Source organism: Lycium ferocissimum, chromosome 10 (assembly GCF_029784015.1).
Source record: "Lycium ferocissimum isolate CSIRO_LF1 chromosome 10, AGI_CSIRO_Lferr_CH_V1, whole genome shotgun sequence".
NCBI lineage: Eukaryota > Viridiplantae > Streptophyta > Magnoliopsida > Solanales > Solanaceae > Lycium > Lycium ferocissimum.
The window spans coordinates 29,701,644-29,717,261 of record NC_081351.1 but is presented as its reverse complement, the minus strand read 5'-3'; the positions used below and the strand labels follow the sequence as shown (position 1 = coordinate 29,717,261).

The window sequence follows — 15,618 nt, the reverse complement described above, 5'->3', positions numbered from 1 at the left end:
GTGTTTTGAAATACGGTGAAATACTGTTTTTTCGAAATACGATGTTGTTGAATTAAAAAAAGGCTATATTTATGGCAATAAAAATCTTTTTCAAATTATATGGTAATTTGGATTAATGGTTCCATGATTCACGCAAACCTCATGAGGTTTCATTATAGCTAACATCTCTCTATCAAAATCAGTCCATTCAAAAGTTTTTTGTTGGTTTTGTTGTATTCGGTTGTATTTCGCGTTTTTGAAATACACAAAAATACAAAATTTGGCAAAGTAAAAATAGGCTGTATTTATGAAACATATTCTCTTCTTTCATTTTAAATGGTAAATCAAATTAAATCAACCATATATCACGCAAACGGCTCAAGTTCCATAACAACCCACGTTTCTCTCTCCAAATTACTCCATTCTAAACTTTTAGAAATACTTCCAAATACGTAAAAATATACATCGGAATACAATGAAATATGGTTGATTGCTTAAGAAATATAAAATTGTAGCATGCGTATATACAATGGAATACAATGAAATGTATCGAAACTATTTCGTAAATTAGAAATACATTGAAATATAGCGAAATATCCGAAACACCGAAATATCTTGAATTATTACATTGAAATACAACGAAATATACAGAAATATCTTTGAAACACCACAACCACAAACCCTGCCGAACCACCACAACAACTGGAAAAATCCTCCTCCTTCCTCCGCCGCCTTTCTTCCGATCCACCATCCTGCTTTTCGAGATTTGAGAAAAAGTCAACATAGTTCTACACAGAAAATCGTTTGTAACATAGTTTGAAATCGGATTTATAGCAACATTAACAGTGAGGAATTGTTGTTGCCTCTAGAACTAAATCGAGAATTGATGCTGAAATCGGTTTTCGTTTTTCCAGCAAATTTCACCTTTAGGAAGACCTTTAAGAAATATTTGAATACACATTTCTTTGATATCAAACAATCACCCGGATACGGGCATTAAACTCCTAATTATAGATCCGAAACTTGTAGAAGCTTGTGCAGTGCCAATGGAAGAAAAGTTGATACGGCGATGGGAATCGGCTATGACGCACGGGAGGCTCTACCAACCGCCGTCTTCCATTCTACGGTGGTTCTTTAATAAATAACTCCACCGGTGGTCTTTTTTGTTAATGGACTCGTTCACACAAAGAAAAATATAAAAGATGATGAATGATAATTTGCTCCCTCTTTTTTCGGATACGAGTGTATTCTCGTATTTGGCGTCGTTCCACCACCACCGCCACGCCTCATCATCATCAATAACGGGAGTAACGGTAGTGGTATCGAAAGTTTAGCGCGAGGGGAAGGGAGAGAGGAGAAGGGGTAAGAAGGAGAAAAGAGGCCGCGAGATAGAGAAAGAGAGGGGAGAGAGAGGCGGCAATGGGGGAAGGGGAGAGAGGAGAGAGAATTTTTTTAGGTGGAGAAGATGATAAATTTTAAATGTGTAGTGAGAGAGAATAGAGGTATATGTATTTCAAAAATTATCGGACTAGTTATGAAATGTAATTTTAGAAAAATAAAGCTACGAAAATTAAATAAAAAATAAGGTAGTTATTATTCATAAATAAGTCTTAGAGGTAGTTATGGCAAGTAAATTTTCCTACTATTTAACTCTTGTATCAAAACGTCAATTTCCCAACTGCATGGGCTTGCTTAAAATCAGGGAGCCCAATATATGTTCCCATGAACAAATACAGGGCCCAAATGCGAGTGAGGACTAATCCTTAATCTCTTGATGAAATTACCAAATAAGCACTTTTTTGAACCGCTAATCAAATTTTAGCCATTTATCTCACAACTATTTAACGCTTAGCAACTTTTTAACTTGAAAAAAAAAAAAATATCTGGACAAAAGATACTCTTACCTGAAACACGAAAAATTCTAGTATAGTGTACTGGAGTTTGAAACTTTTACAAATGAAACTCTATCACATTATGTTGGAGTTTGAATTTTCCCCATAGGTAAAAATCCAGCACAATGTGTTGAAGTTGGAAACTTTAAAGGTGAAATTCTAACATACTATGCAAATTTTCAACCCAATTTTTAAAATAAGAGTCTTTGCTGCAATTTTTGTAGCAAGATTATTCGAACGCCGAAACACAATTATGGAGTTTAACCTTCAACTTGTTTTTGAGTTCAAAAGAGATACATGAATAATTTTCATGAAGAAAAAAAAGGATTAGAAGAAGAAGAACTAAAATAAATGGAAAACGGCTTCATAAGAAGACCAAACTTACCATATGCACAAGGGATTGTATAACATTACAACTAAATTAATATTTTTTTCAGGTTCATATATATGTTTGATCAATTTAAATTCAAGTACTAGGCCAATATAATAACATTAATTGATTGTGTGTCTAATTTATATATATGTATATATATTTTTTTTATCTCAAACAAATAATTATAAAAACACCGGTGTAAACTTATATATATATATATGTCTATTTTTTTATTTTTATCTCAAACAAATAATTATAAAAACACCGGTATAATACCTAACCTAATACTTTTTCTTTTATTTGCTATTTCATAACTCAAATATTTAATAGGGAAAACTACGTATAAATACATGTTAAGGAGAAATATTTACGAAACGTAACGATAGTTTTCCTTATTTACAAAACATAACGATATATTACAAAACATGACGGATTTTCATATATTTTTCGTTTTTTTATTTTTTTTTCCAGAAAATATATATATTTTTTATAAAAAAATATTTTTTTTTTAAAAATATTTTTTTTTTTTTAAAAAATAATTTTTATATATATTTTTAAATATTAATTTTTTTTTTTTGCTCAATGGCTTAAAAAATTACCTCATATTTCTATGTATGAAAGTTGTATGAAATGTGTATGTGTGAGCAAAATTTTTAATATAATTTTCATATACAAAATTTTGAGCGAAAACTTTAAGCCTTGAATATTGTATGAAAATTGTTACAATGTTGTTGTAGTTGTATTAATTTTCCAAAAACCTAATATGAAATTTATATACAAACAATGTGAATGAAATTCTAAGTCTTGAGGAAGATATACACATTTCATACCATTCTCATGCATAAAATTTTAAGCATAATGTTTAAGCCTTGATCAAGATATCACATTTCATACGTTCTTCATACATAAAATTTGAGCGAACTTTTTAAGCCTTGAGCAAGATATACACATTTCATACACAAAAATTTGAGCGATTATTTTAAGTCTTGAATGTTGTATCAAAGTTATATACAATGTTGTTGTAGTTGTATTAATTTTATTTAAAATCTAACATGAACTTTATACATGAAAATGTGAGCGAAATTTTAAGACATGAGCAAGATACAAATTTCATATTGTTTTCATACACACAATTTTGAGCGGATTTTTAAGCCTTGAACGAGATATACACATTTTATACATTTTTCATACACTAAATTTTGAGCAAACTTTTTAAGTCTTGAGCGAGATATACACATTTCATACAACTTTCATACATAAGTTTTTGAGCAAAAAAAAAAAAAAATTAATTTTTTAAAAAAAATAAAAATTAATTTTTTAAAAAAATATTTTTTTTTTAAAAAATAAAAAAATATTTTTAAAAAAAATGATTTTTAAAAAATAAAAAATAATTTTTTTTTTTTTAAAATATAAAGCATGTTTTGTATAGGATTTGTAATGTTATGTTTTGTAAATATAAAACTATCGTCACGTTTCGTAAATATTTCTCCTTAAGATGTATATATATGTCAAAGACCCTATTTAATACTCCCTCTGTTTCCTTTGTAAGTTGTTGGTACTACAAGATATCTGTAACATAATGGAAGTAACACTCAAAGTCCGACCCTCGCAAAAACTAACTAATCTTCAGTGTGAATTCGGACATAAATTTTTTAGAAATAAAATTTACATATTTAGAAACTAAATAGAAAGTACCATAAGGCACAATAGTTAATAATTTAAAAATATTTAGAAGATATTTGAAAAAATTATAGTCAAAGAAATATTCTTTGACTGGCCAAATAGTAACTTAGACAAACAAATTGAAACTGACGAAGTAATATAAATACTTATTTTATTTTTAAAAAATTATATATTTGTTGAGATGAGGTGAACGCTGAAAGCACATACCTAAAACAAGTGCATAAACTTTCTTAGTATTAATAATAATAATTTCCTTCTCAACCAAAAAATAAGTAAAAAGAGTGGGGTGTATTTCGTGTATTTGAGAGATTTGAAAAGAGTCCAAAAGTTTGGATAATTCTAATTTAGCGCCCTGATAAAAATAAAAATAAAAGGAAATTGAGTATATTAATATGTTAATTCGAGAATTTAGGGTCCTTTACCCAAATGCACTTGGTTTTTCGAAGGAGCTGGAGCTGCGGGTTAAATATCTTAGAGCTGCTTTCATCAAATCTTCAATTAAATATCAGATCTCCTTAATAGGTTTCGGCGTTTTTCTTTCAATTGTTGATTTTAAAGGTAAGTTTGACTGTTCGCCTACAAAACCCTAGATTTTGACGAGTAGTTTGTTTTGATACTGTATTTAGACATTGTATGTGCTTATTGAATCTATAATTCCAACCACAATTTTAAGCTTATGGAGAAAGTAGAGAAGAAAAGGTATGGGGATAAAGAATCTGATGATGAGAGGGATGTTAGGATTGCCAGAAGGCGAGAGAGTGATGATGATGTTGAGGATAAAGATAGGAGGTTGCCCAGACGAAGAACTGAACGTGGAAATAGGGATGATAACAGTGATGATGAAAGGGGCGATTCGAGGCGTAAAAGGCGGAATGAACGTGAAGATGGTGCTGAAAGGAGGGTGGTGGAGAGGAGGCGAAAAGATGAACTTAAGGACAGTGATGACGAAAGGGATGAAAGGAGGGATAGGAGGAGAAAAAATGAACCCCGAGTTGATGATGATAATGATGATGATGATAGGAGAAAGAGGAAGAGAAGATACGAGGGTGAAGATGGTGAAGTAAAGGATGATAAGAAGTATAGGAGTCGAAGGAATGAAGGTGAGACCGATGACAGGAAAGACAGGAGGCGACGGGAAGATGATGATGAAAAGGTGCATAAAAGAAGGAGGGATGAACATGGATACAGGGATAGGGTTGATCGATATAATGATTGTAGAGAAGGGGATAGGAAAGAGAGAAGGAGGGATGTAGAAAGAGAAAAGAGGGAAACAGTTGAAGATGATAAGCACGGAAAAGAGAAAAATAGGAAAGATAATGCAAAAGAGGATGGGGCTTTTAAAGCCAATGAGGATTCCAAGGTGCAAAAGCAAGATGGTAATTTGAGTACAGACTTAGTAGCAAAGATGGGCAGGAGTGGGGGTGTTTACATTCCGCCGTTCAAATTGGCTAGGATGATGAAGGATGTTGAGGACAAGAGCAGTGTTGAGTACCAGAGGATGACTTGGGATGCTCTGAGGAAAAGTATTAATGGGCTGGTGAATAAAGTTAACGCTGCGAACCTCAAAAACATTATTCCAGAGTTGTTTGCGGAGAATTTGATTCGCGGGAGGGGTCTGTTCTGTAGATCCTGTATGAAGTCCCAAATGGCTTCTCCAGGTTTTACTGATGTGTTTGCTGCTTTGGTAGCTGTTGTTAACACCAAGTTTCCAGAAGTGGGTGATCTGTTGCTAAGAAGGATCATACTGCAGCTGCAAAGAGCTTATAAACGTAATGATAAGGTTCGTATCTCTTGCTTTCATGATTGCAGTTATTCTGGCTTTTTATTTGTGCAACATATTGTATGGTTGTTGTAAATTATTGCTGTTTGGAGGACCAAGAACAGAGAGTCTATTTGGATGTCAGAGAGATACTTGAAAATCTTCCTTTGAAAGTATGACTTACAAGAGGAAAAAAAAAAAGGGGGGGGGGGTTACTATGCCAGTTAGTCTAATTATTTCAATACATGTTCATAATGAGAATCTTTTCATAATTTGTCTTACCCTTAGTCTTTCGCTCTTGCAGCCTCAACTGTTAGCAGCTGTCAAATTTATTGCTCACCTTGTAAACCAGCAAATTGTTCACGAGCTTATTGCTCTCGAACTACTTACAGTTTTGTTGGAGAAACCTACTGATGATAGTGTTGAGGTTGCAGTTGGTTTTGTTACAGAGTGCGGTTCAATGCTTCAGGATCTATGTCCGCGAGGTTTGCATGGTGAGTACACCTTGAAAGATATAATATTCACGACTTATGTTTTAGTTTATTGGGTCATGCTAATACCTTTTGTATTTAAATAGGAATATTTGAGCGGTTCCGTGGTATACTTCATGAAGGAGAAATAGATAAACGGGTTCAGTTCTTAATTGAAAGCCTTTTTGCATTGCGAAAAGCAAAGTTTCAGGTGAGTTTGGTTTTTAATTGTGTTTTGAGTAAGAAGAATTTTTTGATCCCTTATTCATAAAAGCAAGAAGAGATGTTAGATCGCTTACATGCATCCTCCGCAGGGTTACCCTGCCGTGCGTCCAGAGCTTGACCTTGTTGAGCAGGAAGATCAATTAACCCATGAAGTCTCTCTATCGGAAACAATAGATCCAGAAATTTCTTTAGGTATGGTATATTATGGATTTTTTTTAGAAGTTCTGTAATGGATTTCTTTTGGTGGCTATTTTGTTTGTGGAGCAATTGTATGGAATTTTGATTTTTATGTTTGCCCTATGTGCTCAGATATTTTCAAGCCGGATCCTAATTTCTTAGAAAACGAAAGGAAGTATGAAGAATTAAAGAAGGCAATACTTGGTGACGAATCCGAGGAAGAAGGAGACTCCGATGCAGAATCAGAGGATGACGATGATGAAGATGAAGATAGTGAAGAAGAGGACGAGGAGCAAATGAAAATAAAGGACGAAACAGAGACAAACTTAATCAACCTTCGGAGAACAATCTACCTGACGATTATGTCTAGTGTTGACTTTGAAGAAGCAGGACATAAGCTGTTGAAAATCAAACTAGAGCCTGGTCAGGAGGTTGGTATCATAAACTTTTTCTTTCTTTTTGTGTTATTCTACTCCTGTTGAGCTTATGTCATTTGCAAAACTGTGTGCATCCTCACATGGATTGATCTGTACGTAAATTTTCATGTGCATCGAGTTTGGAAAGATAATAATGTCGCTTTTGATTTGGTTGTCTTTACGTGAAATGGGTTAAGTTAAAACAGAAAAGGTAAGTGAACTTTAAAAAAAGTCTGGGAAAAAATTAGTTTCTGGATAGAAATAAAGAGAACAAAATTAGTTGAGTTTGATTTGCCTCATGTGGCATGGATATCAATAAAGGCATTGCCATTAAATCATGCATCAATAGAGCAATTTTTCTGGGGTTCTGTTAAACTGATGGTTGAGGAATAGAGGTGGCAATAGAGGTAGGGAACCATGTAATTGGATTGCCTTATGGTCAATGGATGCATGATTTGTGTCTGGTCTTGGACTGTTATAGGAAAGAAAAGAGCACGTGAAGTAGTTTGACAATTCCATTCAGAAGATCAGAAGTACCCTTTTTCACCAACTTTTTATCCAAGGGGAGTATTCCCAGTATATTGATGCTTTGGCTTGATGTACTGGAGAGTGCTATAAGTTTCAGTCAGATTCTCTCTTTCTTTAGCACTACTGCGTGGTTTTTGCTTAGTCTTAATTTCTGAAGTAGTATAAAAAAATAATGATGTTTGACATCTACACATTAGTTATGATCCTGATTGACTCCATTTCTTTGCTCTTCCTTTAAATCCGCACTTTCCCATCTTGTGACAATTAGCAGTTTTCTGCCATTTCATATTGCATAATCTCACATATCTTAGATAGGTACTTAACACCCCCCCACCCCCCTCAAAATAAAAAAAAATAAAAGAAGAAGAAGAAGCTGTCACATTTTCTTAGATTGGTTCACTCTCAAGTTCAGGGAAAGATTAGCTAATGGGTGATAATATTTTAGGACTTCTGATAGAGTCAACATCAGGATAATTTTTTGTTGTTAGTATTAATGTTGAATTGTTTACCTCTTTTTTGTCAATAAGTAACATATTTTGGTAGCCTGGTATTCTGAGTTAGTTTCTCAGGGAGACTGGTAAAAGTGAAAATAGTTGTGGGGTTGTAATCAAGTTTGTCCTGAGGCATGTTGTCTATGCTTTTATTAGTGAATAGCTCTTTGCTTGGTTCTGCTAAAAAACCATTACGAAAAGAAAGAAAAGAAAACTGATATATATTGGTTGGATCCTTGCAGATGGAGTTGTGCATAATGTTATTGGAGTGCTGCAGTCAGGAGAGGACTTATCTTCGCTACTATGGACTACTGGGACAGCGTTTTTGCATGATCAACAGAATTCATCAGGAAAACTTTGAAAAATGTTTTGTGCAGCAGTACTCCATGATCCACCGGCTTGAAACTAATAAACTGCGTAATGTGGCCAAGTTTTTTGCTCATTTGCTCGGGACTGATGCTCTGCCTTGGCATTGTTTGGCTTATATACGGCTGACAGAGGAGGACACGACATCCTCTTCTCGTATCTTTATCAAGATCCTATTCCAGGTACATATAATTTGTTTTTTTGTTTGTGCAGCTTGCTTTATCTTTTTGTTCTTTTTTCCCCTAAATAAGTTAAACCTTGCTCAATCTTTGTGGCCTAATTTTTTACCCTTCCTACCATATTAAAAGAATTTGTTGTTTCGGAGTATCTATTTTCTATTTATCCACCTGTTTGAAGCCCTTTTATCTATGCTAAATATATCGCAACATGTCAAAAGTTGCATTTTGTCGAAGCCTATCATATTTTCTCCTGTTTTTTTCTGGGTTTTTATGCTTTCCTTTCTTTTTTAAGTGACGGGTGCCAGGGCGACCCTCATCAGCATTAATACGGCGTTATTCTACTAGCTTTGAATTCACTCTAGATGTTTCATTTATTCAGGAGTTGTCGGAGCACCTAGGTATCCGCTTGTTGAATGAGCGTCTTAACGACCCCACTATGCAAGATTCCTTGGAGTCTATTTTCCCGAAAGATAATCCCAAGAATACAAGGTTTGCCATCAACTTTTTCACTTCTATCGGTCTGGGTGGAATCACCGAAAATCTGCGAGAGTATCTCAAGAACATGCCAAGGCTTATCATGCAACAACAGAAGCCTGTTTCTGAATCAGATGAGTCTGGGAGCTCATCTGATTCTGAATCTTCAGGATCTGAGTCAGAATCAACGTCATCTTCCAGTTCTGGGGAAAGTGATGATAGTCGAAAGAAGCGGAGAAGAAGGAGAAGATAGAGACCTTAGACTGCTCGGCAATCTGAATACGGATGACTATTTTGATTGAGAACTAGTTAGTAAGTGTTGTTATTCTCAGAAAACTAGATTTTTGCTTGCTTGCTTTGTATGTTTAATCCACTACAATTTGTGCAGTTTCAGTTTTGGCTAGTTGAACCTTGTACAATTTTTTCTCGTCTCTTTCCGTGTTGGTCTGCGAGTACAGGCCTGAACTTGTTTGTTTATCATGTATTGGGAACCTTGAGAATGTTAAACTGATTATGCCCGACTGTTATGTTGGAAATAGGCAGTAGAGTGGAATAAATGAGTGAGATTTTCGTCAATCTGAGTTTATAAGGATATGCATTTCAACGAGAGAGTTATCTACAACTAAGTCCTTAATAACTTCATAGATCTCCCTCCTGGTTTTGCTTCATAAACTAACTTGCCACGTGGTGTTACGTTTATCTCCCTTTTATTTTGATTTCTTTTATAACCATTCTCTTAATTCTCCTATATTTATCATTAAAGTTGCATCTTCATTGGGGGACCCAAATAAATAATCCTTTTGACGATTACAGGGGCCGAGGGAAAGGAGTGAGGACCGATCCTTACTTTTTGTCCATAGATGTTTGGGAAAAAGAAATTGGAAAATATTTCAAATTAGTGTTCGTTTATTAAATTATATATTATCTCAACTTCAAACCTGTAATATGGAATTTGAAGTCTTAAAAATAGTTTTTCGAAATTTTCAAGTTCACTTAAAAAACTTACAATTATGCTTTCATATCTAAATGCAGCTTTAACTTCAATATCTTAACTTCAAATACTATGTTTTCACAATTACCAACTAATTCATGTCCAAACGCCGACACAATTTCCTGATCCCAAATGTCACTTGGACCATAGAAACCATGTATGAACTAAAACTAGCCAGGAAATATTTCACATCAGACAAAGTAAGCAAAGAAGAAATTCATTAGGACAGCTGATAAATGTTGGTATGTCTTCTGATAGGGGTATCTAGCATCTGCCTGTCCCATATCTTTAATACCAACGCAACTCCCATTTGGCTAGTCACTGTTGATACTTTTATTGCTCTATAAATGATTTATCTTCTTTGTATATACATGTCCTTAATGTGAGTATATACTGTGATGTGATGAATACCACCCTTTGTAAGTTGTTGGTACTACAAGATATCTGTAACATAATGGAAGGAACACTCAAAAATCCGACTCTATGGATGGTTAATCGACTCAAGATCAAAGCAGTACATCTTTATGTTGCGTTGTGAATAAAAAACCATTCTAGCGTCCTCGCATTTTCCATCAAAAAATACATGTAAACTACCACCATCATGCTTATATAGCCAAAATAATTGAGGGTTAATCGCTACTATTTCTATCAACTAAGGGTGGCAAATGGATAGTCGAACTGAGTCAGAATCGGGTAAATCATTATACGGGTCATTGTCAACACTGATCAAAGATTAGTACTCGGGTCTAAGATTAGACTAAGTCAAATCGGCTAAACAATGCAAGGAAATCTTACCAAATTTTAATTTCTTTGTTTATTTTCCTAAAATACATTTAACCAAAAGAAAATATATTTTGACAAGGTTTTAACTATATATTTAGCCTAAAATCAACCTTACTTTCTAAATTAGGTGGGCCTCAAAATGAGCCAAGTTAATAAATGAAACTCGTCATACCCCGCCCAAACTTGGATGAGGTTTTCCCACCCCTAGTATCAACTGCAAATTCAGATAAAACATGAACCAAACCAAATCAAGGGAATAAAAAGAAAATGGAAGACCAAGTTTGAATGATCTCAATAGCAGCTTGGTCATTAAAACCAAACCAAGATTCAGTTGGTTGAATGATGATTAACAGTTTCACACATCAGACTATACATGTGAAGTACATCCAACCAGAAGGAGACCTCCAGAGTTAGTTCAGCAGTTCATTTATCTACATAACTACGACTAAGAGCAAGACATAAGGGATAAACAGGAGTATACATATACTACACGTTTTACTGCAATAGCAAGTGAACACAAAGGTACCACTATTTGTTAGCGTTAGAAGCACGACAGAAGGGGCGGCCCCGAGTCATTTGCAGATTGTCTTGAGTCTCTTGGCAGCTTGGACGAATCCCACAATTACCTGCAACTCATCCAATTGCTTCACCCCGGAAAAGGTGACAAAAGCAGCAGTCAGTAGCGCATAATTTGGAAAACCAGGAGCATAATATAACATATAAGCACAATTATACAAGCAAGAAGGCCTGATATGGTGTTTCCCACGACCAACAAGGTGTCATTCATTGCATGTATCAAGAATAATAACATGAAAGAAAACGCCAAAATTGATCAATCAATTTAGATAGCAGAATTATCAAAAGAAGTTGACGTAATACTAGAACCAGATTTCTTGTGCTAAGAACATGGTAAAACATGAAAGGAAAACTATGAAGGGGAGTACGAAAGGATACCTAAAACTCATGTTTAATCGAAGTGCCATGAAAATAGCTCAAATAAAGAACACAAAGCAGTAGCAAGCCTCGAACAAAAAACAGCAACCTACAGATAACTAAGAAAGTACCTGGGATGTGAAGTGCCTTTGGACAACATCAATTAGTTGCTCCTTAGAGGGGTTAGGTATAGCTTCCCTCTAATCAGATTGGCCAGAAAAGAAGTTGGAAAATAAGTTAATATCACATCCTAATAAAAAGAATGATCAAACAAACTGGTAATTACTGTAATCCACTTACAAGGTTAAAGTGTCGCCAATATCTCCATAGTGCAGCCATCTCGAGTTTGCTTAGGTCAACCTTCTGTTAGATAATGTAATTTTTTAGACGGGTATAGAAATTTAAAAGAGTACTATCAGTTGAAGTAATGTCTATAAAAAAGAAAAGCTTCAGATACTTTCATACCATGGACCCACGATGGGTAGAAATAGATCCTTTCGACTGTGAGTCACATGAAAGGGAGCAGCTCATGGCCTTGTGAGATGACCCATACGGTTTATGTACGCGGTGCCTTGACCTATGAGATTTTTGAGTATCATCGGATGCTAAAAAAATAGAAAGCAAATAAATCAGATTACTTTATAAGGGTGATAAAAGCAAAGATATGATAAGGGTGGGCCAAATGACAATAATCACAACAAAGAAAAAAGAGCTAGCAGCAGTGATAAAAGCAAAAAGGTTTCTGAACATAAAGAATCCTATGTAACAACTATAAGAATTTCAAGAATCAAAAGATATACAGATGGTAGGAAAGAAAACCATATCACATTTTGAACTTCAACAAAAAATATACAGAAGCGAAATTACATTACAATTTATCATAAATTAGGTGACTTACCCATATCTGAACCATTCCACTGGACATTTTCGAATTCAAGGTCATCATCATCCTCATTACCAGTGGGAGCTTCAATCACACTTAAAGCATTCCTTTGTAGTTTCACCTCTATGCCATTCGTAAGAACCTGCAATTTTTTCAGTGAAACCAAATATTAGCTGAAACCCATAAAGCAAGTAGCAATAGATCACTACATATCATTAGTCAATACTATAGATCACTACATATCGTTAGCCAATACTATAGATCACTACATATCGTTAGTCCCCCCCCCCCCCCCACCAAAAAAAAAAAAAAAAAAAGAGCTTCAAAAAAAGTTTTTTTTTTTTTTTTTTTTTTGCAATGAACAGGTTAACAAAAACAAAATTAGGCTAATGTTTGTTAATGTGATTCTGTCGGATTAAAAACAACAAGAAAGACATGAAATAAACAAATAAATCTGCTTATCCACATACAGGATATATGGTTCAGTTTAACTCTGACACGACATATTAACAAAAAAATCATCACAAGATTAATAAGCAAGAAAAATATTTAGAATCTGAAAAATCAGGAAGAATCTTCCAGTTGACAGTGAACTACAAAACAAGCCAAATCCTCTCTTGTTTATACTTTTACACAACAAACTAAATTATGGCTTTGAATATTAGTTCTAGTACTGGCAGATCTGTAAACAGAATCTCTGGGAAGTAAAGTTCATCAGTTCATAAAACATGCTCACTGCAAAAATGAAAAACAAATAATCCACAGCTAATAATAATAAAACAGAAAACCCAAATCATCAATGTTATACTAATAAAACAGAAATCTATCAGTATTACTATCTTCTGCTACTTCTATTATTATATATCCATTGTTAAAATCCAACCTTCTAATCTGGAGATTCCAACAAATTTGATGAGAAAATTTAAGGGAAAAAAAAGAACTCATCAGTGTGTCTCTTAACTCAAATTAGCACAATTTTTTAACTGTCAATTAATTCCCTGCCAAATAGAACTCCTTAAAACACTAGATCTATCAGTTAAAAAAAAATGAATTTAACCCTCTTTTTTTAGGCAATGAGTGGCCTTAATCTAAAATGGAATATTTAATCTCTGATAAATTGGTTTCAATAAATAACAAAAACTTCAATTAAGAGAAACAATGAGACTTAGAGGTAAGACCAAAGTTTACAATAAAAAGCAGTAAAATTTAAGAACAGCAAAAAAAAAAAAAAATTGAAACTTTATGAGTTGAAAGCTCAAATTAACCAAACTATAAGAACCCAACTTGAAAAAAAAAAGTGGACAAATCATCATATAAGGAAGCAAAATTTGAAAAGAAAAATAAAAATTGAAACTTTATAAGTTAAAAACTCAAAATCACCAAACTATAAACAACCCAAAATCTAATTTTCAGTATTATCCCACATTGCTATAACAATCCAATGAATAACTTAACAAAAAAACCCAATAACACCCACATTGAAAACCCAATATAAAATTCACTCACAACCCAAAATTCCAAAACCCATTTTTCCTAAACATAAGCAAGAATAAAAAAATAAAAAAAAATAAACATAAAGTTTGATAATTAATTACCAGCCAATGCCAACCACCAAGACCAACAGCTTTCTTAACAACACCTTGAAGACCAACTAATACACTTTTAGTCCTATTATTACCAGTCACAATAACCTTAGTATGACGTGGCAATACAGATAATTCTTCTTCACTACTATCCCCACCACAGCTTTGTAACTGAGAAACAAACCCATTATTTCCATGCACTGTACTACTCTCCACTGTTTCCAGCATTTTTTTTACTTTAAAAAAACTCTCAAAATACTAAAATTCAGTCCAAGAAACTGATCAAAATAGAAAGATCACACATTGTAGAGTTAGAAAAATAGGATTTTTAATGGAAAATAAAAGGAAAATAAAGAGAAATTTGGGAAATAAATCAAATGAAGAAACACATTTTTTTAGAGAGAGAATGAGTTTATGTGTGTATTTGTGCAGTGTGTGTGTTTTTTTCTTTTCTGCTTTTGAATTGAATTGGTTGAAATGTAGTAACGCTGTGAATCCCCATGACTTAAAACTATCCAATAGGAAGTTGACACGTATGGGTTATGGGGCCGCCAATCATGCCCTTTTGCGGCATGATATCATACCACTAGCCGGTTACCGGTAAAACTATAGTGGGGTGAGGGTGGTGGGGGTGTGAGGGGGGGTGGGGTGAAGTCTGTTCAGTTACTCTGACGACCGTTTTATGACTGGTGAGGAAATGGATAAAGTGGTCATCATGCTAAATGACAAAACTAGCCCTTTGTTTATTGTTCATTCTTGTACCCCAATCCGTTGGATTAATACTAATAAATTAAACTTTTTACTCGAACTAAAGTTTTGTGTTCAAACTTTAGGCATAGTATCGTCATTTCCTAGAAAGTAATTTTCCCCTCAATGTGAAAGTTCTCGTCACTAATTCAAAATTAATCAAGCTTCAATGTGGTACCAAATATCGGGTGGACAAAAGCTTTAGGCGTGAACCCAAAATTAATCAAGTTTCAGTTTCAATGCAGTACCAAATATCAGGTGGACAAAAGTTCTCTGCGCGAACACGAAATTAATGAAGTTTCATTGCGGTACCAAATATTGGGTGGACAAAAATTTCCGGCATGAACCCGTAATCAATCAAGTTTCAAATGCTATGCCAAATATCCGGTGGACATTTTTTTTTTTTTTAACCAGTACATCATTTCTTTTTATTTTACATTGTTAAAGAAGTAAGAAAATGCATAATTGGACATTAGTGAAGATTACTAGAATTTAAATTTGCAATTGTAATGCAAATTCCATTGCAGCTTCATGGAATTTAGAATTGTCCCCTCACGTGTTATATACTTCTTTATATTAGCAACAACGATAAGGTTAGAAAGCATGGATTAGTGTAGCTAACTTTCAAGCGTGATTAAAATATTCTTTTAATGAGATAAAATAATGATAAATTGTAACTAAATATT

The 15,618-nt window shown here is 33.9% G+C and overlaps 2 protein-coding genes across 4 annotated transcripts; one reads left to right on the top strand and one right to left on the bottom strand.

Annotated features, from left to right (window-relative positions):
* The first annotated feature begins 4,338 nt into the window (after positions 1–4,338).
* On the top strand, positions 4,339–9,619 carry LOC132033279 (uncharacterized). 2 transcript variants are annotated; one of them, XM_059423210.1, is made up of 8 exons: positions 4,339–4,449; positions 4,601–5,707; positions 5,991–6,180; positions 6,264–6,367; positions 6,471–6,573; positions 6,691–6,989; positions 8,236–8,541; positions 8,918–9,619. In XM_059423210.1, the coding sequence occupies exons 2-8, from the start codon at positions 4,604–4,606 to the stop codon at positions 9,263–9,265; spliced, it is 2,454 nt and encodes an 817-aa protein (XP_059279193.1). In that variant the 5' UTR covers positions 4,339–4,449; positions 4,601–4,603; the 3' UTR covers positions 9,266–9,619. The 2 variants fall into 2 exon arrangements, with proteins under 2 accessions (XP_059279193.1, XP_059279194.1); XM_059423211.1 differs by lacking the exon at positions 4,339–4,449 and adding an exon at positions 4,455–4,485.
* A 1,435-nt stretch (positions 9,620–11,054) lies between these two features.
* LOC132033278 (uncharacterized) lies at positions 11,055–14,636 on the bottom strand. 2 transcript variants are annotated; one of them, XM_059423208.1, is made up of 6 exons: positions 14,198–14,636; positions 12,618–12,744; positions 12,185–12,324; positions 12,020–12,082; positions 11,851–11,919; positions 11,055–11,430 (listed from the first exon to the last, which is right to left on the bottom strand). In XM_059423208.1, exons 1-6 carry the CDS (start codon positions 14,411–14,413, stop codon positions 11,359–11,361), a joined length of 687 nt encoding a protein of 228 aa, XP_059279191.1. In that variant the 5' UTR covers positions 14,414–14,636; the 3' UTR covers positions 11,055–11,358. The 2 variants fall into 2 exon arrangements, with proteins under 2 accessions (XP_059279191.1, XP_059279192.1); XM_059423209.1 differs by having other exon boundaries at positions 12,020–12,079.
* Positions 14,637–15,618: the final 982 nt, after the last annotated feature.

Bases quoted from the DNA above. Each gene is read 5' to 3' on its own strand.
- LOC132033279 (XM_059423210.1), top strand. From the start codon at position 4,604: ATGGAGAAAGTAGAGAAGAAAAGGTATGGGGATAAAGAATCTGATGAT. The intron at 5,708-5,990 runs GTTCGTATCTCT...TCGCTCTTGCAG, and splicing joins CTTATAAACGTAATGATAAG to CCTCAACTGTTAGCAGCTGT. The intron at 6,181-6,263 runs GTGAGTACACCT...GTATTTAAATAG, and splicing joins ATGTCCGCGAGGTTTGCATG to GAATATTTGAGCGGTTCCGT.
- LOC132033278 (XM_059423208.1), bottom strand. From the start codon at position 14,413: ATGCTGGAAACAGTGGAGAGTAGTACAGTGCATGGAAATAATGGGTTT. The intron at 12,325-12,617 runs GTAAGTCACCTA...CTATTTTTTTAG, and splicing joins GTGGAATGGTTCAGATATGG to CATCCGATGATACTCAAAAA. The intron at 11,920-12,019 runs GTAAGTGGATTA...CAATCTGATTAG, and splicing joins ATTGGCGACACTTTAACCTT to AGGGAAGCTATACCTAACCC.